Raw genomic sequence first — 24,755 nt, forward strand, 5'->3', positions numbered from 1 at the left:
CTTGCGCCACACCGCCGAGGGGCTGGGAGAGAGCCAGCACCTGGTGTCTTCAGGGGCCTGGCGAGCTGAAGCTGCTGAGCCCACGCTCACCCCTGTCCCTTCCTCCTCCCAGAGTCCGGGCTTCGGTGGACCTGGGGATGCCCGGAGATGCCCATCCGGGAGCTCGCCAGCATGCTCCATGCCAGCAAAGAAGGCAGGGAGCCAGCTCATGGCCTGGCTCAGGAGGACAGCCCTCCCAGCTTGGGAGAAACCTTGCAGGCACCCGGAGGAGGCAGCCTTTCAGCTGGGCCTTAGATGCCTGGAAGGGTTCAGGAGGAGGAAGGGCATTGCAGACGGCTCAGAGGGAGGTGGTTATCGGGCTCTCAGCCTGCCTCCCGCCCAGCTCTGCGGAGTCTCTGGCCTTTGCCTCTGCTCTCTCTCCGCAGCACCTCGAGGCAGGTGGCACCCCACGGTGACGTCACAGAGGAGGAAACTGAGGCCCAAAGAGGACAGGGCACTGGCCCGAGCCGGCAGGAGCCGGGATTTGAGTCTGGAGAAGTGCTGAGTTCGAGGCCCGAGCACTCCCCAAGGCCCGGGTGCTGCCCACGCAGAGCTGGGTGCTGGAGGTGCACGGCTGCAGGGCCCAGTTCCATCACCTGTAAAGTAAGGGTGCCCGGGGGGTGCCCGAGGCCGGTGGGCCGCAGGCGAGGCCTCGGAGCCGTGTGAGGAGGTGCCCTTCCTCCCGGGAGCACGGGCCGGGCGGAGACCCCGGCGCCTCGGGGGCACAGCGGCGCCTCCTGAGGCCCAGGGCGCAGGTGGGAGAGGAGGAGCCCTGGCGGGTGCACGCACCTGCCCACAGCCAGCCAGCTGGGCACCCCGAACCGGCCCCCAGTGCAGGGGCAGCTCCGGCTGGGCTGGGCCAGATCCCGGGAAGGACTGGGAGAGCCCTGCCCAGGGCTGGCCTGGCACAGCCACCTCGGCCCAGGCTCAGAGGGTGCCAAGCGTCCGTGGGCGGTGCCGGCGCGGACATCCTGCCCTGCCCTCCGTGCAGGTCTGGGCCGGAGGCACCTACCTCAGGAGGGTGTCCAGGCCCTGTTTGCTCGGGCTCCTCCTCAGGACCGCCGAGCTGCTCATGCTGCGGGTGGCCGCCGCCTGGCCGGTGACCTGGCCTGACCCCCGCCCTGGGGACGCTGTGGCGCCTTCTTCACAGCCCCGCTGGCCCTGGTCTGCTGCCCTCCTCCTGCCCCTCCTCCTGCAGCGTGGACCCTTCTCTCCCCGTCTCCTTCTCCCCTCCTTGCCTGCCTGCCCTTCTCCTCCTTCACACCCTCTGCCCCTGCCCCTCCATCGCCGGCTGTCCCTCCCCTGTCTGGCCTGGTCTCTCTGGCCCTGGTGCCCCCGGCCCTGTCTTCTCTCTGTGTCTGCTGGTCTGTCCTGGGCCCTCTGGATCTGTGGGTCTCTGGGCCCCCTCCTCCTTCAGGCTTAGCAGCTGCTTCCTTTTTGTTCCCCCCAGCCCCCCACTCCGCCCCCCTCGGTCTCCTCCACCTCCTTCCCCCTCCTTCCCCCCTAGTAAATGTCAGAGAGGAGCCCTCCCAGCCCACAGCCGGGGCAGTGGGACCTGGTGGCCTGGGATGGGCAGGGCTGCCTCCTGCCCCCTCCTCTCCAGCCCCCTCGGCCATCTTGCCAGCTGCCCCTCGCCTCCCTTGCTCCTCTTCCTCATCACCTCCGCTCCCCAAGCTCAAGGGGTGCCTGGTCCCACATGTGCCCCGCATCCCTTCGAGCCTTTCTCCTCGCCTCGCCTGGCCTGGCCCGCGCTCTGGCCTCCTCTCGCTCCCTCCTGCATCTGTCTTTTGGGTCCAGCTCCCCTGCCTGCCTGCTCTCCCCCTGCCTCGCCCGCCCCTGCCCTGCCTGCTCCTGGGCCCTCGGCACCTTCTCTCTCATTCCCTGTCTCCCTGGTCCCAAACGCAGCCCCTGTCTCCTCTTTTCCCTGTGGTGTCTCTCTGTCCCTATCTCTGTCTCCCTCCCTCCCTCCCTCCCCCTCCCTTCCTCTCCCCTCCCTTCCTCCCTCCCTCTCTCCCTCCCTCCTCTTCCCTCCCTCTGGGTGCTCCATTTTCCTTTGTTTATTCCCAGCCCTCAGCTCCTTTTATCACCTCAAGGGGGAGGCCGGGCACCCCAGGGATCCTCTCTGCTCCCCAAATGGGGAGGCTCTGCCCGCCCCGGCCCCCACCCCCAGCCTGCCCTGGGCGGTCAGAGCGGTGAGACCCCTAGGGGCCAACACCAACCAGCCTCTCGGGGTTGGTGTCCACGCTCCTGAGAAGTGGCCACTGGGCACAAGGTCAGTGCGGTGCCCTGGCCAGCCGGCCCGTGGCCCCTGGCTCTTTGGCCAAGGCCCCGGAGAAGCAGCCCAGCCCACGGTTTGTCTGGTTGGGCTGAGTCACCGTGACTCACTGGAGGCTAGTGGCCGGACAAGGCGGGGACTGGACCCACTCGAGGGGAGGCACCGAGGGAGCAGTCTCCCACCCGGGGCTCACCCGCGGGCCCACAGGCACACGGCCCCAGAGGAGGACACCACTGCGCCCATGGCTCAGATGGGGACACCGAGGCTCAGACTGGATGCCGAGGCCTCAGAGCCGGGGCCCGGTGGAGCCAGAACCACAAGCCAGGTCTGCGGACTGCTGGCTACCCCGGCATGGCCCAGAGAGGCCACCCTGTGCCTGAGGCCCGGCCCGCCCCTCCAGGCCCACAGCCACTCCTCGGGGATATGTGAGTGGGCAGAGGGCAAGGTAATGAGCGCCCTGGCAAGCGGGCAGAAAGGCGAACGGGTCTCTGTGTGAAGGCAGTTGTGTTGAGGTGGCGGCAACAGCCGGAAAAATTCCACATGGGCCCATAGCTCAGTCCGCAGTGACTCAGGTGGCGGCTGCTGGGGGAGACTCCGAGGGGGTCAGGAAGTCCCCCCAGCCCTCCCCCCGCCCACACGCAGGCTGGGTCTCGTGGCCGGTCCTGGAGGGGAGCCCAAGCATCTTCCCTCGCCCCGCACAGCCCAGGAGGAGCTAAGCATGTGGGGAGTGCCGCGGAGACCGCGTGACCACAGCTGGCCCCGCATCCAGCCAGAATGTGGAGTCCTGGGGACTCGGGGGCATGAGGAGGAGGGAGGCCGCAGGGCCAGGACCCAGCAGGTCACCCGGGAGGGGAGCTGGCTCCACCTTCATCTCCACCGGTCCACCACCCCCTTGCCTCACAGTCGCCGCCAGGAATGGAATTTGCCAAGGCATATTTTGGTTTAATAGCAGGAGAAATATTCCCACAGGGGAGAGGCTGCCTTGGGATTATGGGAAACCCCTGACATCAAGAACTTAAAATGGAACCACACAGCTTTCTGTCAGAAACGCGGCTGAGGGAGAGGCTCGAGGACTGATCTTTACCTGCACTGGCCATGACTGGTCCTTCTACAGCCAGGGCATGTCCTAACAGGGACAATAAGGTCGAGGATTTGACCTCAACTCCACTACTATTTGTCCCTCCATCAATCCCCTCATCCTCCCATCCATCCTCTATCTATCATTCATCCATCATCCATCCATCCATCCTTCCTTTCATCCATCATCCCTTTATTCTCCCACCCATCCTCTACCCATCATCTATCCTCCATCCATTTACTTACTCATCCATCCATCCATCCATCCATCCATCCATCCATCCATCTATCTCTCTCTCTCTCTATAGCTATCTCTCTTTCCATGTATCATTTATCAATCCATCAATTTTTCAACATATCTAACGATTCAATTATTCTTATAAACACAATATACCCTTCTATCAATCTATTCAAGCATCCATTAATACATATATACCCATGTTCACACATCCATGCATCCATCCATGCATCCATCCATCATCCACACGCATCCATCTACCCTTCTATCTATTCACGCATCCATCATCCATTCATCTTCCCCTCCATCTTCCATCCTTCCACCCATTTATCCATCCATCCATTCATCCATCTATCCATCTACTCATCCATCAACTCATCCTCGCATGCATCACTCATCCATCTATCTCCCATTTATCATTCATTCATTCACTTATTCTCCCATCCATTCTTTATTCATTCTTCATCCATCATCCATCCATTTGTCTGTCCACCCACCCACCCATTCACCCACTCATCCATCATCCATGTATCCATTTATCTATCCACCCACCTACCTGTCCATCCATTATCCATCCATTTATTTATCCACCTATCTTCCCATCCATCATCCATCCATCCATTTATCCATCTATTCATTCATTCTCTCATCCACCCTCCACCCATCATTTATCCTTCATCCATCATCCATCCATTCATCCACCTATTAATCCATCCATCCATCCATCCATTTATCTATCTATCATCCATCCATTCATCCATCCTCTATCTATAGCTATCTGTCTTTCTATATATCATTTATCAATCCATCAATTTCTTAGTTAATCTAGTCACACAATTATTCATATAAAATCAATATATCATTTCATCAATTTATTCATTCACGTGTCAATCAATACATATGTACCTATGTTCATCCATTTTCCTTTACAAGTCTTATCAAGTTTCCATCTATCCAACTATCCATTCATTCATATACACATACATATACACATACATGCATTCATACATACATCCAGCCATCTATCTAAATGTCTTAATATATATGAAACACTTAGAAGAAGCATTCAGCTAGCCATCCGTCGATTTGGAACATAATAACCACTCAATCTATGTCAATTACTATTATTTATATGTTCATCCATCAATTTGTATATCTACTTGCCCAGCTACCCAACCAGTGAATTATCTGTTTATTCTTTAATACATCCTTCTATTTCTTCAAATACCTCCTGTCTCTTCATATATTCTTCTGTCCTTACTTTTATTCAACTCTCCAAATATTTTGGTATTTACCCATCCCATTCCTACATCCATTCATATATCTGTCTGTTCAGCCACGCATATGTCCACCCATCTTTCCATGTAGCAAGTCATACACCCAACTGAGCATAAATACGTATATGTATGTCCTTCTTATACATACTTGCCCATCATATTACCCATTAAGCAACCCAAAAGAGATGATACTTAAAGCAATTGCTGATACATAGTAAACCTTGAATAAATGCTACTTACTATTCTTTTCATCCATCCATCCACTAATCCATATCTCACCCAACCATTTATCTCCATATAACCGTCCATCTATCCATATATTTTTTCAACAAACTTACTAAACACTGTGTCCATGTTCAGGTGCTGGGAATTCAATATTAACTAAGTCCCTGTTCTCTCACAAGGCTGGCATTTTGTGGGAACAAAAAAAAGTAGATATTTACTGTAATAGATCAGATGATGGTAAATGCCATAGAAAATGTGATTCAGGGTCTGAGGACATGGAGATCTGGAAGGGATTTAGTGTAATATATATATATAATAGTCAAAGACAGCCTCCCAGGAAGGAAGTGGCCTTTCCTTATTTGGAAAGAGACTTTCCCATTGGTGGGCGAAAGAGAGAACAGTGAGTGCAAAAGTCCTGACTCAGCTGTGTCTGTTCATCACTCTGTCTCTTCAATAGTTTACCTGGCATCAGCCATATGTGCATTTACTCACTATCTTCCCATTTGTCTCTCTATATTTGCCCATCTCTCCACCTAAAAGTCTATTGTCATTCATATCCATCCATATGTCTAACTCACCCAATAACCTTCTATTCATCTGTCCAGTTATTTATCTGTTTACATTTCATCTATCTATCCTCCATCTATCCCCCATTTATTTCCAGTCCATGTGTCCATTTACTAATTCATCCATCCATCTATCCATCCACACATCCATTTGTCCATCCATCCATCCATCCATCCATCCATCCATCCATCTCTTGGTATACCTGCTCATTCATATATCCAAGGCTGATTATTAGCTTGATATGCACAGGTCCAAAACAGTACCCATTTCATAGGCTAACATTTGTGTCATATATGTTGTTAAATATTCTAAATATTATGTCTGTGCTTATCTATCTATCCATCCATCTATCCACCCATCCATCTATCCATGTCTATGTCTATTTATATACACATCCAGAATTTCGTTTATCCACTCATATGGCCAAACATCTATCCATTTGCCTATCTAATACTGCTACTTCTACTACCACTACAACCACTACCACCACCACCATCATCACCATCACCACCACCATCACCATCACCACCCCCACCACCAACATCACCACCACCATCATCACTACCACCATCACCACCACCACCACTAGCTAAAATTTATGAGGAATTATATGCCAGAGACTTTTTAAGTGCTTTTCTTTATTATATAATCTTCATAAAACCCCAATGGGGTAGGTAGTATGCTATTTTAATGAGGAAACTGAGGTGCAGAGAATTAAGTAACTTGCTCAAAGTCACATACTATACATTCATTTTAATTCCTTTCATGAGTCAATCGTATATATTTTATCACTACTTTCTGCCATCAATTTATCACCTGTTTTTCCATATAGTCAACTGGCCATTCACCCATTAATATATCCATTCATCTACCCATCCATTCATTCATCCAAACATACATAGATATGTCCTCCTATCCCTCTATTTATTCTGTATCCATCCATCCATCACCCATCATTCATCCCCTTTTCTACCCATCTATCCATTCATCCACCCATCCACCTACTCATACTTTTATCCATCATTGAGTCTCTTACTTTCCTTTTTCCTTTCTTTTGTGACTAAGCCATGGTTCATAAGCTTGTGGCCCAAGATGATAAGAGAGCAGACCCTTACGGCCCAGCAGACTGAGTGCCACAATAGAACCTCAGCAGGGACTAGAGAAGCAAGATGTGTCCTCTTGTTTAGACATTCTCATCATCACACACACTCATACCCACTCACAAATATATGCTCACTCACAGAGCGGCAACGCTGTGCAAGGTACCACAGCAGTGAGAGCCCATGGCGGGCAAAGGGAGTGGGTCAGGGCTGGTGGCTTCCCTGGCTCCTGGGAGACCCGGATAGAGAGATGCTCTGACTTTCAGGGGAGACAGGCGGTGTCACGTGTGCCTCGGTCCAGCAAAGGGAGAGGGCAGGATGGCAGGTGGTAGAGGTAGTGAGGTGCTGGGGTTCAGGTTGGGGCTGGGACCAGGAGAGGCTGGAGGCTTCTTTCTGGATTCTTCTGAATGAGCTGGCTAGATCCCTCGATCCCAAGTCCCATTTCCTCTCTTTTCTTTTTGGTTAATCCTCACTCAAGGGTATTTTCCCATTGATTTTTAGAGAGAGTGGAAAGGAGAAGGAGGGACAGAGAGAAACATCGATGTGAGAGAGACACATCGATTGGTTGCTTCCTGCCTGTGCCCCGACCAGGGCTGGGGAACCTGCAACCAAGGTCCATGCCCTTGACCGGAATCGAACCCGGACCCTTCAGTCCACAGGATGGCGCTCTGTCCACTGGGCCGCACCAGGCAGGGTGGCCCTTAATCTTTAGGATGCCCTTCAGAAGCCCTGGGCAGAGCAGGGCGGGGACAGGGAGGGGCGGGGCTGGGAGAGAGCCAGTTGTGTTCTGACCAGGCCCGTGTCATTTCTGCTTTCTGGGCAGGTCCCTGGGGGCCTCCACGCTGTGCCCTTGTCCATGTGCATCCCAAAGTGTGCCCTCACCCCAGTGGCACTGCGTGGGGTTATCCAACACCTGCCAGCGGCAGTCCAGCCACTCCTGGGCCCCCCCGAGGCCTTGCTGGGTCCCTGGCATCCCGACCTGGAGATTATGGGAAACCCCTCTCCCCACCCACACAGGGTACAGGCTTCCCAAAGAGTCCGTAGGGCAGCGGAGTCAGGGGCGCTCTCCACGCCAGGGCCCGGCAGGGCCGGTCCAGAGTCCGCTGCTGCCCAGCTGCCTAGACAGCAGTTTGGCCCCGAGGCCAGTGTGCCCGCCTGTGCGACGGGAGGTCCGGATGTGCCTCCCTGGACTCCACGATGGAGGATAGGGGAGCCTGGCCTGGGGAGCGAGCTCACAGCCCAAGCAGCCAGGACCCCCACCGTGCAGATGGGGAAACGGAGGCCTCCGGTTGGGGCTCATTTGTCCTGAAAGTCCTGGCTCTGCAGTCAGCCTCTGATGCCGGTCCTGCCCATCACACTCTGCCCATCCTTCTCCTCCCGCGGGCACTTGGGACTCAGGGCCCGGAAAGCAGGGCCCCTGGGCTCGACCCCCCTGCTGGTGGGGGCTCCAAGGGGCCTCTCCCCACTGCCACCCATGGGCCCATTGCTCTGGCTCCCACGGAGGGAAACCAGGCAGAGGCAGGCCGGCGAGTATGGAGGGCAAGACAGCAGGGTGCCAGCCCTCGTGCCACCCGGGCGGGGAGAAGTCTGTTGGCCTAGTCCCCGGACCCTCTGGGCACAGCCTCGGGCCAGGGCTGTGGGACGCGGAGGCAGATGGGCCCCGAGAAAAGGTGGGGTGTGGGGAAGGAATTTTGACTTGCTGAATCGGCAGGGGCGGGGCTGAGCCATCCTTCCCTCTCCCCACCCAAGGCGGGAATGTGGAGGGTCCAGATGGAGGGTGGGGGAAGCCAGGACCTCCGCAGCCTCGCAGGAGGCACCCAGAGTCCCCGCTGAGCTCCACCTCCTGCCTGACCAGGGGGAGGAGCGAGGCGGCCCACCTGAGGGTCCCCAGGCCCGATCCAGCTCAGACTGGGGACGAGCGCCTGGACCCAGGCCCCCAATTCTTCCAGCCCAGCAGCCCCTGCCAGGGTGACTCTGCCCAGCCCCTCCCTCCTGCCCAGTGGCCTTGGCACTGCCCGCTGCTCCGGGCCGTGTTCCCTGTACCAGGTGGTGTCTGGCCCTGCTGGGAAGGCAAGGGGGTGAGAGGCCACCAGGGGCAAGGCAGCATGGGGTTCCCCCGCCGGGGCAGTCTGAGGGAGGAGGCCCCGTCCTGAGGCAGTCTGAGGGGGCAGCCCATGTCCCCAATTGGAGGGCACAGCCTGCGTGGGACTGGCGTGCAGGGCGGTGCCCTGAGCCCCAGCAGGTCTTGGTGGGCAGCGTGTGGAAGTTGGGGAGTAGCCCAGCAGACCCAGCCCATGGGGGCTCCGGAGGGGCTTCCCAGGCCACGCACCCTCTCCTGGGCGTGGGGACCCCCCTGTAGGAAAACCCCCAGTCCTTAAGTCACCTTGTGAAAGGAGAACCCATCACACCCTGAGTCTCAGTTTCACTCTGAAAGGTCGGGGTTGCACACACACCACACGGGGCTGGGGAGGGAGGAGGGAGGTGTCTGCGGTGCCACCCACTCGGGACGGGGGTCCGAGGGCCAGGTCTCCAGCCCAAGACCCCACCGGTGCAGCCTAAGCCCCTAGGACAGGCACCGGGAAGCCCCACGCCCCGGGCTCAGCCACAGGCCCCCTGCTGCTGCCTGGGCCTGCCCTCCACCCTCCCTCAGCTTGAGTGACAGCTGGGAGGAGGGGCCAAGGATAAGCCAAGGAGGGAGGCAGGAGTGCCCAGCCAGGCAGCTCCAGCCGTGCCCTTCTATGGGCATGAGGTGCCCAAGGAGCATGGGAGGCCAGGGTTTGGATGGCGCTGACGTGAGGAGCCGGTTCTGAGCAGGACACAGCTGTCCCCACTCACCAGCCGGGCGTCTGAGCACGTGCACCCTGACCAGACCCCGCCGGCCGCTGCTCAGCCTCCCGCCCGCCTCACCCTGGGCCGCAGACCCCGCACCAGCCCCTCCCTCGCACACACACAGGTACCTGCACACACACCTGCACGTGCTCACACTCATGCACACGTTGTCAGTAAAGGCACCGGCACAGCGTCAGGTCCTGCTGCCTCCAGCCTCCAGCAGAAGAGAGAGTGTGTGTGTTTTTGGGGGGTGGAGGGGGGGTCCAGAATCCAGCAAGCCCACCTTGAGGCTCCGGGCCCTGCCCTGCTGCCCTCTCCTCCCTCCTGCAGGCCCGGGCATCCCACCCCCTCCCTCTGAGCTGGGGCCTGCTCCTTCCCTCCTGCTGGGCTGGGCAGCACCCCACTGGCCTCCTCCTGGGCTGGTCTCCACCCCCACAGGTCTCCGCATCCCCGCCAGACACCCCCCTGCCCCTGGACGCCCCACTTCCCCAAGCTCGCCCACTGCCGTCTCTTCTGGGACATTCACCCTGGGCCATGGGACCCCAAGGCGTGGCTCGACTGAGGTGCTTGCCCCCCCCCCCCACCCCTTACAGCCCTTCCCCAGGCCATGGAGCCCCCTCTCTGCTTCTGCCCAGGCCGGGTCCAGGGCTCTGCAAGCACGGGTGCTTCCCGGGGGGCCGCGGGCATTCTTGGCCCAGCTCTGGGGGGCGGGCAGCCACGGCACAGGTGGCCCTTTTTGCCAGCAACCCACACACAGCCTCTGCCCATGCCCCGTCACACTGCACCCCAACCAACAGTCCTGCTGCGTCCGCTCGGAGACCTGCGGCCTCCCCGGCCTCCATCACCCCAGGAGGCTCTCGGCTGAGCCCCACCCATAGTCTCGGCGGGTCCCAAGTGAGCAGCCCCTCTCCGCCAGACCTGGCCCAGGCCCCCCCACCCCCCACCTCCAGCCCTCCCAGCACCAGCTCTGCCATCCCAGGCCTCAGTCTGAGTCCCTGTGCCTGGCGGTGAGCGTCCAGCCCTCCTGGTCCCGGCCCCGCTCTCGGCCTCTCCCGGGAAGGCCCAGCCGCCCAGGCGGGTCCCAGGAAGGTGCCCCAAGGGCCGTGGACCTCAGGATTGAGCGTCACCCCGACGTAAACACCAACGCACGGCCTCCTGTGCCTTACCCTGCGCCTTCTTCGTCCACCAGGAGTTCTTCCTGCTCCTCAAAGCCGGGCTGGCCGGCCGCCTCCGCCATGGCCTGGTGCTCAGGGGACCGCTATGTGCGCCGGGCTCTGGGCGCTTCCTGGGGCGGCGGCTGAGCCCCCCTCCCCCCCCCCCCCGGGTTTCACTTCCCCCTTCGCTGCAGGTTGAGGTTTGGCTGGGGTTGGGTGTTGTTTTCAGTCTGTTGCTGCAACAGGAGGGGCACACCAGCCACCAGGAAGCATGAAGCAAGTCGTGGGGCCTGGGGGACAGGCCCAGGAAGGCGGGGGGGGGGGGTGGCTGGGACACCCTCGCGTGCTCCAGAGTCCCAGTGTCTGCCCAGGAACCCCCCCCCACACACACACCTCCCAGGACCCCCTTCTCGGGCAGCCGTGGCCCCGAAGGGCCTGTGTGCATCCTGGTCCCCAGCCCCAGGGCGGGCGCAGTTCCGGTCCCCCACCACCACGCTCAGCATCTCACCACCCAATGAAATCTTCCGGGTGGCCTCAGCGGCGGGGCTCAGGGACTGAGCGTCAACCTAGGAACCAGGAGGTCAGGGTTCGATTCCCAGTCGGGGCACAGGCCCAGGTTGCAGGCTTGATCCCCAGTGTGGGGCGTGCAGGAGGCAGCCGATCCATGATTCTCTCTCATCATGGATGTTTCTCCCTCTCTCTCCCTCTCCCTTCCTCTCTGACACACACATATATATATTAAAAAGAGACATTTTCTGGGTGTGCGCACAGAGCCGGACCCACCTCTCACCACGCCGGGGCCGTCGCTGGCACCCCTGACCTGCACGCAGCGCCCCACACTCTGCATGCCGGCTCGTCTTAGCCCTTCAGGGCTCCCTGTGGCTCCTCCACGGTCCCCTCCATTCCTCTGCCTCACCCTCTGCTCCAGGAGCCCATGTGGACAGATAGTGTCCCAGGTTCTGGGTCGTGGGGGGTCCCTAGGAGGCACAAGCAGGATCGAGGGGACCCGCCGAGTCTGTTTCCACCCTTTACTATCCTCCTCTGTGGAGAGGGCCCAGACTCGGGGCTCCGCAATCCGAAGTGGGGGCCTGGGGCTGCGTGCCGTCCAACCGAGCCCGGCAGCTGGGCCATGGCAGGGACGTCGCCCTCAAGACCAGGCTGCCCCCGGGCCCCTGAGCCAGGAAGAGGGAGCCCTGGGCCATCTTGAGCCCTAGTCACGGCGGGCCTGAGGAGTCCCGAGGCCAAGGAGGCAGGACCAAGGCCCAGGTGGGGGAGGCAGGGGCCCGGGGCTTCACCCACTATTAGCCATGGCAGCCTGGCCCCGTGGGGCGTCGTCCTGCACCCTAACACAGAGGCTTGATCCCCAGACAGGGCACACAGGAGGCAGCCCATCGATGTCTCTCTCTCTCTCTCTCCTCTCTCTCTCTCTCTCTCTCTCTCTCTCTCTCTCTCTCCTCTCTCTCCTCTCTCTCCTCTCTCTCTCTGTCTCCTCTCTCCATGTCCTGGGGTGAGGATTTAAAAAAATAAATTTAAAAAAAAATTTCAAGCAGGACACAGGGGAGTGAAACCAAGCCCAGTCCCCCAGGCCCGGACGGAGCGCACGCTGCGGGGCGGGGGTGGGGGTTGGGGGGTGGGAGGCAGCAGGATCTGTGGTGCTTTTTTATGGGACTCGGGACCCTGGTACGGGGACGTGTCAGCCAGGGAAGGCAGACCAGCTGCTGTGACAAAGCCCCGTCTGCAGACTCCGGTCTCCCTCCAGCAGCCATCAGGCCGGTGCAGTGGGGAGGGGGCTCTGGGCCTTTCTGGGACCCCCGGGTCCCCCCCTTCCCCCCGAGGAGCCAGCGGGACACAGGCTGTTCCTCTGTGTCCCGCTGGCAGGGCAGAGGGCTGAGACGGCGGAGGCCCAGGGGCCAGGCCGAGACACGGGTCCTTCGGGCTCAGCCTCACGGCCTCACCTGTCCACACGTGGGAGTGAGTGTGGGCGCAGGAGCAGGAGGGGCTGCCAGGAGAGGGGCGCAGCCTTGTGGGTTCAGGGTGGTGGCAGAGGGCACAGAGGGGAGGAGCCGTCTGCGGGGTCTTGCTATGAGCCGGGCCCCATCCCAGGGCGATGGCAGGAGGAGGGACCTTGGTGGTTAGGAGATGGGGGCAGAGGCAGGGAGGGGAGAGGCAGGGCCTGGGGTGTGGTTGCCGAGGGGACGGGTCTCCGAGGGGCAGCAGGCAGCCCAGCGGGAGGGAAGGCTCGTCTGGGAGGCCCCGTGTGTGCGGCGCCTGGGGCACCGTCCGCTCCATAGATGGTGATGGAGGCCCAGACGCCCCCAGCCCTCGGGGCTAGTGGACATCCTGGGAGGCTTCCTGGAGGAGGGGGCTGTGGTGGAACCTGAGGGCGGGCGGACGGGCTGCAGGAGAGCCCAGGCGACGCTCCAGGCCTCGGGCTATGGTGGGCACGGCGTGCCCGTGAGGGCAGGGAGGAGCGCGCTCGCTCCCAGGAGGTGCCAGCGGCCCCTCCTCACCGGTCTGTCCCCTGAGGCAGGTGAGCTCGTCTCCACACCCGTTCTATAGTCGGGGAAACTGAGGCCCACAGCCCATCGGGATGCGTGAGGAGGAGTGAGTGGGGGTCAGGGAGGAGGGATCGGGACCGCAGGGTGACAGGGAGGCCGCGGGGCGTCGGTCATGGGGCCCCCACAGAGCCGGTGCTGGGACCAGAGGCAGCAGAGTGGGCAGGTTGCTGTTCTGATGCTAAGACGAGTCTCCCGCCGCCTGAGCCCACAGGTGTGCCTGCCAGCCCCTCTCACACGGAGCAGCTCTTCCCCCCCCCCCCCCCGCCCGCCTTGTCCTTGTCACCGGCTCTGTTTTATTTATTTTTTAAAAAATGTTTTTATTGGTTTCAGAGAGGAAGGGAGAGGGAGAGATAGAAACATCAGTAATGACAGAGAGCCATTAATGGCTGCCTCCTGCACACCCCGCACGGGGGATCGAGCCCACAACCCGGCCTGTGCCCCGACCGGGAATCGAACCCTGACCTCCTGGTTCCTGGGTCGACGCTCAGCCCCTGGGCCCCGCGGCCGGGCTCCCCGTTTATTGTACTGACTTTCGCCACGTTGCCCACTTGCTGCCTCCAGGCACCCAGGACACTCGGGCCGGGAGCCTTCTGCCCCCGCCCTGCTCCCAGCCACCCAGGAGACGGTCCCTTTCTGAGGAGGAGATGGTGCCAGGGACGGAGGCCTGGGGGCCGCGTCTCCTCGAGTTCCCACGGGCAGGCCTGAAAGCTGCGGCCACCGCACACCCACCACCCCGCACAGGGGCGCCCCACCTGCGTGCCCGCCCACCCACGTCCCTTCCTCCGTCTCCACACTCCCCCCCGGGCTCCCCACGTCTCTGCAGCCCGACCCCGCCCTTCCCCGGGGCTGTGTCCACCCCGCCCCAGTGCCCTCCACAGGCCTTCTCCCCGCCCCGCCCACCTCAGGGCATCCCCCCTCCACCCCACACTCACTTCTGGGGACCCAGACTCCTGCACCCGCTTCCCTTGCTGGGCGCTCCGGCCACCAAAGCCCGTTCCTTGAATTCACGGTCTGCCCTGCCCGCCCTGGCCTCCGCGCAGGGTGAGCCCCAAGTGCCCCTCAGCCCTGACATGTGCCCTGCGCCCTGGAGGGCTCCCCGCATCTCTCGGCCTGGCTGCGCCCACTGTGCAGGGACATTGCCGCCATCTGTGCTTCCCGGCCCCAGGGGAGGGCAAGGGCCGTCCCCGAGGCCTGGCCTTCCCCTGCGGGAGCTGGAGCCACTGCCCGGGCAGCAGGCCGAAGCCGGGCCCAGGGGTGATAAACCGGCCGGAGCCGCAAGGTCACCTGGTTGCAGGGCCTGTGGGAGCTGCTCAGAGGACACAGCGGGTCCCAGGCCGCCGCGGGAGGGAGCGCGGCGTGGTGAAGGCCATCGGGCGCCGCTGACGTCAGCCTCCCGTCCCGAGAGGCAGCCAAGGCTGAAGGCAGCTGCCCTCCCCATCTCCGGCCCCGGCAGATCAATCGCTGGGACCTCCGGAGGGCAAGGGCGGCCGACAGCCCCTCCATCACGGGCCGCTGGGCCTCCCGGGCTCCCCCCAGAGATCTGAGCGGAGGGACCTTGGCGGGCGGGCCGTCGCCCCATCTATCACGGGGAGGCTGACAGCCGTGGCCTTGCCGTGACAGCCCTCATCCGGCCGTCAGGGACACGGCCCCTTGATGTGTGAGGTGGGCCAGGACCTGGGGCTGAGCGAAGAGGGGCCCCGAGCCCGCCTGCTGGGCCTGTGTGGGGCCAGGTCGGCCTGTCCTGTCTTTTGGGGGAGCTGGGCCCCCGGCCCCTCTGAGCCTGAACCCCCTGGCATAAGCCATCTGGGGGACCATCGGACCCAGGGCTGCCCCACCGTGTCCCCCAGGGGAGGCTGTGGGGTCTGAGGAGGGGCGGCCTGGGAGGAATGGGGAGTGGCCCACAGTGCACATGCCCGCCACGGCCCCCCGCCCAGATTTGTGGCGACGGATTGAGATGGTCTCTGGGCGGCAGGACCCCTGTGATGGCTGCGCACACCGACCGAGGGTCTCCTTGTGAGAACTGCTCAGCCATGCATCAGCCACCGTCGCCAGCGCCGAGGGCTTGGGATCGCCCAGAGCCAGCCGGGAGCCCTGGGAACGGGCCCTGAGCACAGCACCAGCCCTGGGTGCAGGCCGGCCCCACGGAGTCCACTCTCAGGGCCTTCCCCGTCTGGCCCGAAATCCCTGAGGCCCCTGCATGGCTCCCTCATGCCCTCACCGCAGCTCCCCTAGCACCCGGCCGAGGGCACCGGCTCCCTGCCAGCGGCTGGGCCTTCCCGGGGCGCAGCACCCAGCGGCTCGGGCGGCCTGTGGGCAGTGAGGTTGCAACAAGGCTGCGGAGACCAGTCACAGGGTGGGAGGCCTTTATTGACAGCTGCGGCGAGCCCGCCCTCCCAGCGGCTCCCTGGGCCCGTCCTCTGCCGCCCTGCCCGGAGCCGGGGTGCCCGCCAGTGCGAGGCAGGGGGTGCGGCCGGGAGCCTAGGACTCGGACTCGAACATCTTCTTCCGGCCCTCCATGCCGGACTTCTCCTCGATGTTCTTCCTCCAGTCGCCCACGTCGCGCAGGTCCCGCTCCTGGGGGTGGGGCCAGAGAAGGCTCAGCCTCAGTTTCCCCGCTGGGAATGGGCTCCCGGGGCGGGGCGGGGTGGGCCCCGCAGGGACGGGGTGGCGGGGAGCCTACCTTCTCCGTGTCCTCCTTCTTGACCTGCTTCAGGTTGGCCCGCAGGTCCATGCACACCTTGTGCTTCGAGCCCAGCAGCGCCTTGAGCATGGCGTCGGCCGACATGCGCACCCTCCTCAGCGGCGGCCTCTTGAACTTGCCTCTGAGGTCGAACAGCTTCTGGTTCATGTCCTCCAGCTGCAGGGGAGCGGAGGGCTGGGCAGGAGCCGCAGGGCCAGGCCGCCCGCTGCGCCCGCCGCCCCCCTCGCCCCTCGCCCGCTCACCTCCTTGCTGCTCTTCTGCACCTTCACCTCCATGTCGTACTTCTCCTCCTCGGCCGCGTCCACCTTGGCGTGCAGCTGCTTGCAGAGCTCCTGCGGCGGGCGGGGTGGGTGGGGGCGGGTGGGTGGCCATCCTGACGCTGGACCCCGCCCCGCCCTGACCCCCGCGCTTGCCTTCCTGACCGGTGGGGAAACCGAGGCGGGCGGTGGGTACCTGCAGCTCGGCGGTGGAGCCGGGGATGTGCAGCGGGGGGCAGTGCTCCGACAGGTAGTTCTGCTTCTCCGTCTCCTTGCGGCTCTCCTCCTTCTCCAGCTCCGTGGCCGCGATCTGCAGCATGACGCTCTGGGGGGAGCGGGGCGGGTGGGGGGGGCAAGCCAGTGAGGGGCTGCGAGCGGCTGCCCGGCCGGTGCGGACCCCCGCGGCCCTCCCCGGGGGGGCACCTACCTTGAGGTGTTGTCTGCGGGCCGTCATGGCCCTGTTGCGCTTCTGCAAGGCAGGGGAGAGGGGGCAGAGTCAGGGCCGGGCTCCCCACAGCCATCCACATCCCTCCCCACTCGCCACCCGGCCGGGGGTCCTGCTCAGGGGGACAGCTGGGCCTGGGGGGCTCCCCATGCCGCCCAGGTGGTCCGTCGGGGTGTGGAGACCAGGCTGGGCCTCGGGGGTGGGGGCCTGCAGGGCCGGGCGTGGGGTGTAGTAATTCAAGAGAAGCAGCCATTTCCAGGGTGACCAGGCCGCAATCCCACTTCCCCTCCCCGTGAGGCAACAGCAGCCACTTCCTCGGTGTGTCACTGTCTGCGGGGAGGGGGGTGGGGGGCCTTCTTCCTGGGCCTTGAAACTCTGACCTCTGACCTATCCCAATTGGGGCAGGGGCTCCCATCCCCTCCATGTTTCACCCTCAAGAGATACTCACCTCGTCACTGTCCCAGGAGGGTGGGCGGGGTGGGGGGAGAGAAGAGAGAGGTTAGGGATCTGTGGTGGGGTAGGGGGGATGGAACAGCGTGGCCAGGGCGGGCAGAGACCCCTGCCTGGGGGTGGGAGGAGGGGGTGGCAGGGGCATTGGGATTGGGGACTTCACTTACTCCCCCATCTTGAAGTCCTGGGCTTAGAGCCTGTGGGAGAGAAAGATGGGGTATCAGGGCCTCGGACCCGTGGGGGACAGCACCTCATCTTCACCCAGCCCCATGCTGCCCCCCCCAACTCCAGCCTCCTGGCGGGGGAGGTCATCTTGGAATTCCCTGGGAGAGGAGCGAGAGGAGAAAGTGTCCCAGAAAAGTCCCTGGCGGGCGGGTGCGCAGCTGTCCCCACGGGAGGGGCGGGCGGGCCCGGGCAGGTGCTCCTGCTATTTTTAGCTTTGCTCCTTCGGCTTTGGGCCCAAGTGCCTGCGAGAGGCTGCTCCCCAGTTCAGCCTGGGGTCCCCTGTCGCATAAAGACCCCTTCCCGCGTCCCAGAATCGAGGCCTGGTCATCGAGGCCCGTCCAGGCCCCCCGTCCCGCCCTCGCCCACCTCCCGCTGCGTCTCCATCGCACCCCCAGCTCCGAGGAAGCCCCCCGGAGAGGGCTGCCGGCGGGGGTCCCCAGCGCCCGGGCCCCCACCCAGGGGTGTCCCACAGGCTGGCCCGAGCAGTGCCTGCGCCCGGCCCCAGCCGCCCGCGGCCTCACCTGGCGTCGGGCTGCGCGGGGAGCGAGGTCGGCCGGCAGTGTTGCCTGGGCTGGTGGGCCCGGGAGGGGTATAAATGCCCTCCCCAGGCTGGGCCCCTGCTCAGAAAGGACATGGAGCCCTCCTCAGACCAATGGGGCGCAGGGCCCTCCCCGCCGGCCCGGACCGCCTGGCCCGGCTCAGCCACATGCTGCCGTCCAGTCCGAGAAGTCTTGGGGGGGGGGGTGCGAGGTTGGGTTGCTCTATTTAGGGATCAGTGACGAGTTCGAGAAGCTCCTATTCTTGCAAGGAGCCTGCGGGCAGCTGAGCGGGGCCTGGCTGGGCTGTGGGGGAGCACGGCTCAAGGGTCAGCCGAGGGGCCCCTGGGACTCGGGCCCCCTGGGTCCTACGTCGGGATCCACGGCACAGTGTCCCCCTGACCCCCCGCCGCCTCTCCTGCAGCTCACTGCTCCCCTTCCAGCCCAGGGGCATCGCTGCCACAGCTGGCCAGGCCCCCCTTTCTCCAGCCCGGCTCCGAAGCCGGGCCTGGACCCCAAACGGGCCTCTGGGCCTGCAGCAGCACCAGGGGTCTCGGGCGGGGACGTGAACCCGCCTTCCAGCCCGGAGCAGGCACGGGGGCGCCCTGGACGTGCAGCCATGCAGGGACGCCCCACCCAGGGCTGTTCTCACACAACTCGGAACACTCCCTTCCAGAGGGGGCGGTGGGCCCCTGCCTGGAACGCTCCGACCCGCGGGCTGGGGCCCAGGCAGCCCCCACCCAGCTCAGGCATCCGGAGGACCATGACTTGGCTGCCTCCGAGCCGGGGGTGCGGCCCCAGCTCGGGGCGTGGGGAGGGTCAGGCAGAGCTGAAGCCCCAGATGTGGGGGATTAGAGCTGCATTCTTTCCCGCCAGGCTGAGCCCCCAGAGACCCGCGAGGCTTCCGAAGGCTTCTGCTGCCCCCTGCTGCTCGCTCGGGGCAGCCCTGCAGCCGCCGCCCCAAGGTTTGGGGGCCGAGAGGAGCCGTGCCGGGCCCTGGGGGTGGGTCCCTTCCTTCCCGCAGCGCCCCTCAAATGCCCCCCGATTGCCCACCACGTCCCGTGGTGCCCCCTCCAGCCCACCTGCCCTCACTCACTGTCCCTAACGCTGAACCCCAGGCAGGAGGGCTCCCCGCTCCGCTGAACCCCAGGCAGGAGGGCTCCCCGCTCCGGTGTTGTGCTCCTTTGCCCTTGGAGGTGCCCCCCATGGTGCCCCGAGGGCGCAGGAAGGACACGGGAGGTGGTGGGAGGAGCGTTTATTGCAGCAGGCCCCTCGTGGCCGGGACGGGCCCACAGCTCAGTGCGGGGAGATGGAGGCACAGGGTGCTGTCAGGAGCCAGGCAGGGGCAGGCGCCGGTGGGGCTGCAGGCCCAGGGCCCGGTCCACCTCCCCGGCAGGCCGCAGGCGGTGCCACTGGGCGATGGGCCGCCGGGCATGGGCCAGCATGTCCGCCCAGTGCTGCAGGGGCTGGCCGGAGGCCCGGGCTCCCAGCGCCACCTTACCCACGGGCTCAGCCCGAAGCCGCGAGCCCCGGGCCCAGATGGCCAGCACCAGGTCCACGCTCTGGGCAGAGACAGGCAGAGGTGCGGGGAGGGGAGCAAGGCAGCGGTCAGTTGGCCCCCAGGGAGGACCTGCCCCCTCCTCCAGGCAGCCTACCTGGATCTGGCTCAAGGGCACGAGGAAGGAGAAAGCCTCGTTGAAGTAGGGGGCGGCCGTGCCCTTCCGGGCGGACGTCCTTCGCGTCTTCCACTTCTTCCGGTTCAGCACGAGCTGGACCTTCACGTAGGGCTCTGGGCAGGCGGAAAGGGGTCGTGGGGGTCGCGGGTCTGACCGCCAAGCCCTGTGCTCCCCCCGAGGGGATACGAAGGGGGGCTCTCACCTGCCAGCCCCAGGCTCAGGCCCCGGGCCTCCAGCACGACCACCGTCAGCCGGCCCGAGCCGGGCACGTACTGGAGCGAGAAGCACAACTCCCCCGTCTGCTCAGCCTGCGGGCACGACAGGGGCCTGGGTCTCCCTGCTGGCACCCCAGGCGGGCCCGGGCCAAAGCCAGGGGGGCAGCACCCTTACCTCGGCGGCGCCCGGGGGGCCCAGCTGGCGCCAGATTTCCAGGACGTGCTGCAGATCCACGGTGCCCAGCGGCAGGTGGAGCTCGCCCAGCGGCTCGTGCCCGGAGACACGCTTGAAGTCCAGCACCTGCACCCACAGGGTGGTCCGGGGCAGCTCCGCCAGCGGCACCTGCAGGCGGGGGTGTGAGCCGCGCCCCTGCCGCCCGGCCCCGGCCCCGCCCGCCCGCCCGCTCGCCCGCTCGGCCCAGGCTCACGCGGAAGCAGCAGGTCTCGTCGAACACGGGGCAGAGCGTGCCGCGGTGCACCTTGGTCTCGTGTCTGTGCCCGGCCTGGGTGGACAGGCTGACGCGGGCGTAGGGGTCCGCTGTGCCCCCCGGGCTCCTGGCCCTCAGGTCCACTGCCTGCTTGAGGCCCACCCGGATCTGGGAGCCAAGGGTGACTCAGCCGGGGGCCCCCTGGTCAGCCCCGCACCCGGCCCCTCTCCAAGCCCGCAGAGCCTCCGGGGCCCTCACCTCCTGGCTTCCAAAGTCATACTCCAGGGAGAGCTGCAGGCGCCCCCACTGCTGGGCTCCCCCCGGGCCGGACCCCACGTCGTCCACCTCCGGCTGCACCTGGAGTGGGCAGGGATGCTGAGAGGTGCCGCTGGGACCGAGCCCTCATCAGAACCCTTACTGCCCACCCTGGGACCAGGCCACCAGGAGGGCTCACCCTCGGCTCAACTGACCAGCCAGAAGGGTGGCCCTGACCCCGCCCATCGCTGGCACCACGGCCTCCTCAGAACATGCCGTGGCCCCACTGGTGCAGGGCCCACGCTGGGGGTGGCACTCCCGGTCCTTGGGCCCCGGGCTCACCTGCCTCTCTTTGTCACTGCCTCCCCCTCCCCTCTGCTCCCCGCCTCCCCCGCCAGGAAGGCCCTCTGGCCTCTCCTGGGCAGACCTGCCGCTGGGGGGGCTGAGCTCGTCCTGAGCGCCCTGAGCCCCTGAGCCTAGAGATGAGATCTGGGACTGAGCCAGCCGGGTGCTGGGCACGGGAGTGCTGGTGCCCGCTCCTCACCAGGTGGGTGGTGGTGGTGCCCCGGACGCTGCCCAGGCCCACGGCCTCTTTGTCTCGGGGCTTCCTCCTGCGGGCTCGGCGACAGTAGCAGCAGACGACGCAGAGGAGGCAGGAAGCAGTGAGGATGGCGGCGGCCACAGCGATGGCCACCAGTGCCCATCGGGGCCCTGGGGTGGGCACAGAGATGGGCCCGAAATGCCCCTGTGGACAGCACTGCCCCCCACCCAGCCCGGCCAGCCCCAGGCCCCTCCCGGGTCCCACAACTCACAGGGAATCCTGGCAACGAGGTCTGGAATGAGCCCGGATCCAGCCGTGGTGCCCATGGGGGCCGGGGCACTGTGGGGGCCTGCGGGATGCCCCATCTCCCCACCCTGCTGGCTTGGAGGAGATGGCCAGGGCGGCAGGGTCACCTGTGGGGATGGCCCCTCGGGCCCCTGCCCACCGCCCCATCTTCCAGCAGCAGCCAGTCTGGGTGTGCCTGGGCAAGGAAGCAGCCCGGGGTGGCCGGGGGATGGTTCTGAGTGGAGCCGAGGGGAGGGAGGCCCTGGGCTTTGGCCAAAGTGCCAGTTAGCTGCCACAGGCCTGGCCTCCTGGCCACCTCCCCGGCCCCCGGCCCTCACCAAGCAGGCTGGGCCTCCCCGGGCCTCCCTGCAGACCCCTCTCATTGCAGGGCCTCCTCCTGCAGGAACCCCTCCATCCCAGCGGGGTGTTGCCTGGGGGCCCCCTTATCCACCAGTCTGCATGTTACACAGGAGGAGCTATTCACACATGTGAGCCGGACCTGGGTCACCTGAGAGCATGGTGAAGGGGGCTCAGTGGGGTCAGGGCTCTGCGGGGGTCATGGGGGGAGCAGGTGGGTGAGGAGTGGGGCTGCTGCCGGTGGGAGCTGGTCTGAGCAAGCTTGGGCTGAAGGTACGTTCCTGGCACGGGCGGGCGCGGGGCCAAGGCACCTGGGAGGGCGCGGTGGGGCAGCAGGCTCAGGGTGTGTCTGGGAGCGGCCCGAACATTCCTCGCAAACTGACTCAGCAGCTCGCCCGCCCGCCCAGACCTGCCTATCTACCCCCCTTAGGCGAGGGGGTAGGAAGGAGGGCGGGCCAGCTCAGCCACCTGCCTAGGGCCTGGGGAGGGAGCGCACCTGGCCAGGCTGGCCCCTCCCAGCCAGGATTCCAGCTGGGGGCCCTTTGCCCCAGTGGTGTGCACTGTGACCCTAGGCCCACGGGCAACTCTCGGCTCAGCTCCTCCTGGCTCCTCTCTGGGGAGCCCTGGCAGCAAAGAGGCACCCTCCCTCCAACCTGGGGCTCCCCCTTTTTGCCCACAAGAACCTGGCACCCCTCTTGCCACCCCCTCCAGAAAGAGCCTGGCATGTGGGCCAGATCCCCTCATGCTGCAGCCCCACCCAGCCCGGCGCTGAGCTTGCTGAGGGACAGACAGGAGCCCACGTGGTCCCGAGAGGACCCCACATACGCTCACCCATGCCTCGGCCCCACTCCCAGAGCCAACCCAACCCCTCGACGCCGAGCGGGGAGGTGCCCAGCCCCGTGTCCTGCCCCGGGGCCTGGCTCGGTCACCTCGGGCTGGTCCCGGTGTCACAGCACAGAGAGGGGACATGGAGGGGGCTCAGTGCGACGCCTGCCGTTGCTGCCTTGAAATTCTAACCATCTTTTGAACAAGAGGCTACATGTTTTCCACACGCCCCCCCCCCCCACAAGGCGAGTGCCCCGGTGGCCCCTTTGGGCCTGGGGCTGGCCCGAGAGCCTGGAGGGTCCCTTGGGGTCCCTGGAGCCGCAGGGTGGAGGCCACGGGCAGAGGCACCAGCTCCCATGTGGGATGTCAGTCTTTCCTCTACAAACTGCCGGAGCCCATGTGCATTCTGGAATCAAGACAGCTGCCTTCCGGGTTCTTACGGTGGGGACTTCGGGATCAGTGGTCAGCACACTGTGTGTGCACACATGCGTGCGTGTGCGTGTGGGAGGTGTGCATGCACATGTGTGTGTGTGTGTGTGCATGTGCATGCCTCTCCCCTGCCCTGTCTTGTGGGCGTTCTCACCAAGGTTAGGGCAGGGGCAGGGCGGGGCGGGGCGAGGCGGGCACAGTCTCAGGATTTGGTGCTGCTGGCACAGGATTCCTGAGCTGATTCCTGCTGAAGGCTGCCCCTCGGGACCACAGGAGATGCCTGGGAGCTGGCCTGAGAGGGCCACGGGGCCCTCGGGATCCTGGTCACAAGCCCAGAGGCACCCGGAGGCCTGGGGAGCCGCAGGGTCCCTCAGGACCGCCGGGTCCGCCTGGTGGTAAAGGTTCAGACCGGCCCAGGGCCACCAGGTGGCGCCGTCTGCTCCGGGGGCCCGGCTGGCGGCCAAGGTCCTGCCTCTGGTCCTGGGGCTCCTCTGGGGGAAAGCGTGCAGGTGCGCGGGCAGGCAGGCCGCCGGGGTGACCCTCACAGGCCCGGGGAGGGGGCGTCTGCGGGGTTCGCCCCTCCCCAGCCCTCATGCTGGGCTGCCTCGGGGTCCTCCCTGCTAGAAGGCCAGGAGGCCTGCCTGTGGCCTTACTCCGGCCGCTCTCTGTGGCCGGGCTGGGGAAACCCTCACCAGGGGCTCCAGCCGACTTCCCGGGGAGGGAGGCTGGCCTCTCCTCTCGTCTCCTGCCAGCCGCCTCTGGGGGCTCCCTGAAGCCCTGCAGACAGCGCCCTGCTCTCTCCCCGGACCCGGCAGTGTGTCCGCACGCAGGCCCGTCCGCTCCGGCTGCCCCATGCACTCCCCCTCCCATCCCACCCCACGAGCCCTCGGGCCCTCGGGGCTGCACGAGCTCCACCTCCTGCAGGAAGCTCTCTAGTCGCCCCGCGCGCGCGTGGGCCTGCCCTGACGTGGGCGCTGGATCCCACCCGTGTCCTCTCCCAGGTCCCCGGCACAGGGCTGTGGGGTGCCCCCCGGGGACTCCCCGCTCAGCCTGGATCACACCTATCAAAGCCGTGCTAACTGTCCAGCTGGGACTCTGTGCTCTGAGAGGAGTGTGTTCCTACAGGCCTTCCTCGGGAAGAGCGAGGTTCCCCCAAGGTCGGGGTGGCAGCCCCCCAGGGTAGGGTGCTCTCACCTGACGCCTGACTCTGTGGCCCGCCCGGCCTCCAGGCTCCCCGAACCCAGGCTGGGCTCAGAGGCTGCGGCTGGAGGCCTCGCTCTCCGCCTCCAGCGATAAGCGTCTTGGTGGGTGAGAGGGTGTGGAGGCCGGGCTTTGGGGAGCCCCACCTCAAGCCAGAGCTGCTGGCCCTCAGGAGCCGGAACTCCCTTGGAGGAGGGCACCACCCGAGCCCCAGGACGAGGCATCTGGGCCCACGCCACCTCCAGGGGTCCCCAGGGCTGGGCGCCTCCAGTCCTCCCGTAGGACTTGCTAGAGGGGTGGCGGAGGGGGTCCCGGTCAGGAGGACGCCGGTGTTGGAAGGACAATGGCTCTCTGGTGCCGCTAGAACCATGCGCACAGAGCCTGGTGACAGCAGGTGAGCTGCGGGCACTGCTTGCTGAGCCGCCTGGGTGAGCGGGCAGGGCTGTGGGCGGCACCCTCCCCGGGCCACGAGCAGGGCCTCCCGGTGCCAGGCTCCTGGAGCCAGAGAAGCCTCTGGAGGCCTTTTGCACGGAGGCCTCCGCCCCTGGCTGGGCGGCCAGGTCCCCAGGGTTCTCCTGAGCCAGTGGGGAG

General features: G+C 64.3%; 3 protein-coding genes across 10 annotated transcripts in view; all 3 read right to left on the reverse strand.

Moving 5' to 3' along the window:
• The window catches only part of LSP1 (lymphocyte specific protein 1), a 33,233-nt gene extending 22,312 nt beyond the window's left edge, over positions 1 to 10,921 (reverse strand). For 4 of the 6 annotated variants that reach the window (XM_054725783.1, XM_054725781.1, XM_054725778.1 and 1 more), the window contains exon 1: positions 10,794 to 10,921. In XM_054725783.1, the coding sequence (XP_054581758.1) occupies positions 10,794 to 10,864 (71 nt within the window). In that variant the 5' untranslated portion in view covers positions 10,865 to 10,921. Of the gene's footprint in view, positions 1 to 1,051; positions 1,262 to 10,793 lie in introns of those variants that run through there. The other 2 variants (XM_054725782.1, XM_054725777.1) reach the window with 2 other exon arrangements.
• A 4,764-nt stretch (positions 10,922 to 15,685) lies between these two features.
• On the reverse strand, positions 15,686 to 16,806 carry TNNI2 (troponin I2, fast skeletal type). The gene is made up of 5 exons (XM_028137411.2): positions 16,725 to 16,806; positions 16,494 to 16,622; positions 16,283 to 16,372; positions 16,020 to 16,196; positions 15,686 to 15,913 (listed from the first exon to the last, which is right to left on the reverse strand). Exons 1-5 carry the CDS (start codon positions 16,749 to 16,751, stop codon positions 15,818 to 15,820), a joined length of 519 nt encoding a protein of 172 aa, XP_027993212.2. The 5' UTR covers positions 16,752 to 16,806; the 3' UTR covers positions 15,686 to 15,817.
• Positions 16,807 to 19,175: 2,369 nt separating this feature from the next.
• Positions 19,176 to 24,355, reverse strand: SYT8 (synaptotagmin 8). 3 transcript variants are annotated; one of them, XM_054725268.1, is made up of 9 exons: positions 24,159 to 24,355; positions 21,340 to 21,449; positions 21,072 to 21,238; positions 20,531 to 20,629; positions 20,273 to 20,440; positions 20,020 to 20,187; positions 19,832 to 19,937; positions 19,609 to 19,742; positions 19,176 to 19,515 (listed from the first exon to the last, which is right to left on the reverse strand). In XM_054725268.1, the coding sequence occupies exons 2-9, from the start codon at positions 21,431 to 21,433 to the stop codon at positions 19,282 to 19,284; spliced, it is 1,170 nt and encodes a 389-aa protein (XP_054581243.1). In that variant the 5' UTR covers positions 21,434 to 21,449; positions 24,159 to 24,355; the 3' UTR covers positions 19,176 to 19,281. The 3 variants fall into 3 exon arrangements, with proteins under 3 accessions (XP_054581243.1, XP_008158495.3, XP_054581244.1); XM_008160273.3 differs by lacking the exon at positions 24,159 to 24,355 and having other exon boundaries at positions 21,340 to 21,842; XM_054725269.1 differs by lacking the exons at positions 20,531 to 20,629; positions 24,159 to 24,355 and having other exon boundaries at positions 21,340 to 21,842.
• Between the last annotated feature and the right edge of the window lie 400 nt (positions 24,356 to 24,755).

Source organism: Eptesicus fuscus, chromosome 13, assembly GCF_027574615.1.
Source record: "Eptesicus fuscus isolate TK198812 chromosome 13, DD_ASM_mEF_20220401, whole genome shotgun sequence".
NCBI classification, from domain to species: domain Eukaryota; kingdom Metazoa; phylum Chordata; class Mammalia; order Chiroptera; family Vespertilionidae; genus Eptesicus; species Eptesicus fuscus.

Excerpts from the sequence above, each read along its gene's own strand:
- TNNI2 (XM_028137411.2), bottom strand. The coding sequence starts at position 16,751 with ATGACGGCCCGCAGACAACACCTCAAG. Across the intron at positions 16,373-16,493 it reads GCTCCACCGCCGAGCTGCAG|GAGCTCTGCAAGCAGCTGCA; the intron begins GTACCCACCGCC and ends CGCCCGCCGCAG. Across the intron at positions 16,197-16,282 it reads TGCAGAAGAGCAGCAAGGAG|CTGGAGGACATGAACCAGAA; the intron begins GTGAGCGGGCGA and ends GCTCCCCTGCAG.
- SYT8 (XM_008160273.3), bottom strand. The coding sequence starts at position 21,736 with ATGAGAGGGGTCTGCAGGGAGGCCCGGGGAGGCCCAGCCTGCTTGGTG. Across the intron at positions 20,630-21,071 it reads GCACCACCACCACCCACCTG|GTGCAGCCGGAGGTGGACGA; the intron begins GTGAGGAGCGGG and ends TGCCCACTCCAG. Across the intron at positions 19,743-19,831 it reads CCTGAGCCTGGGGCTGGCAG|AGCCCTACGTGAAGGTCCAG; the intron begins GTGAGAGCCCCC and ends CCGCCTGCCCAG.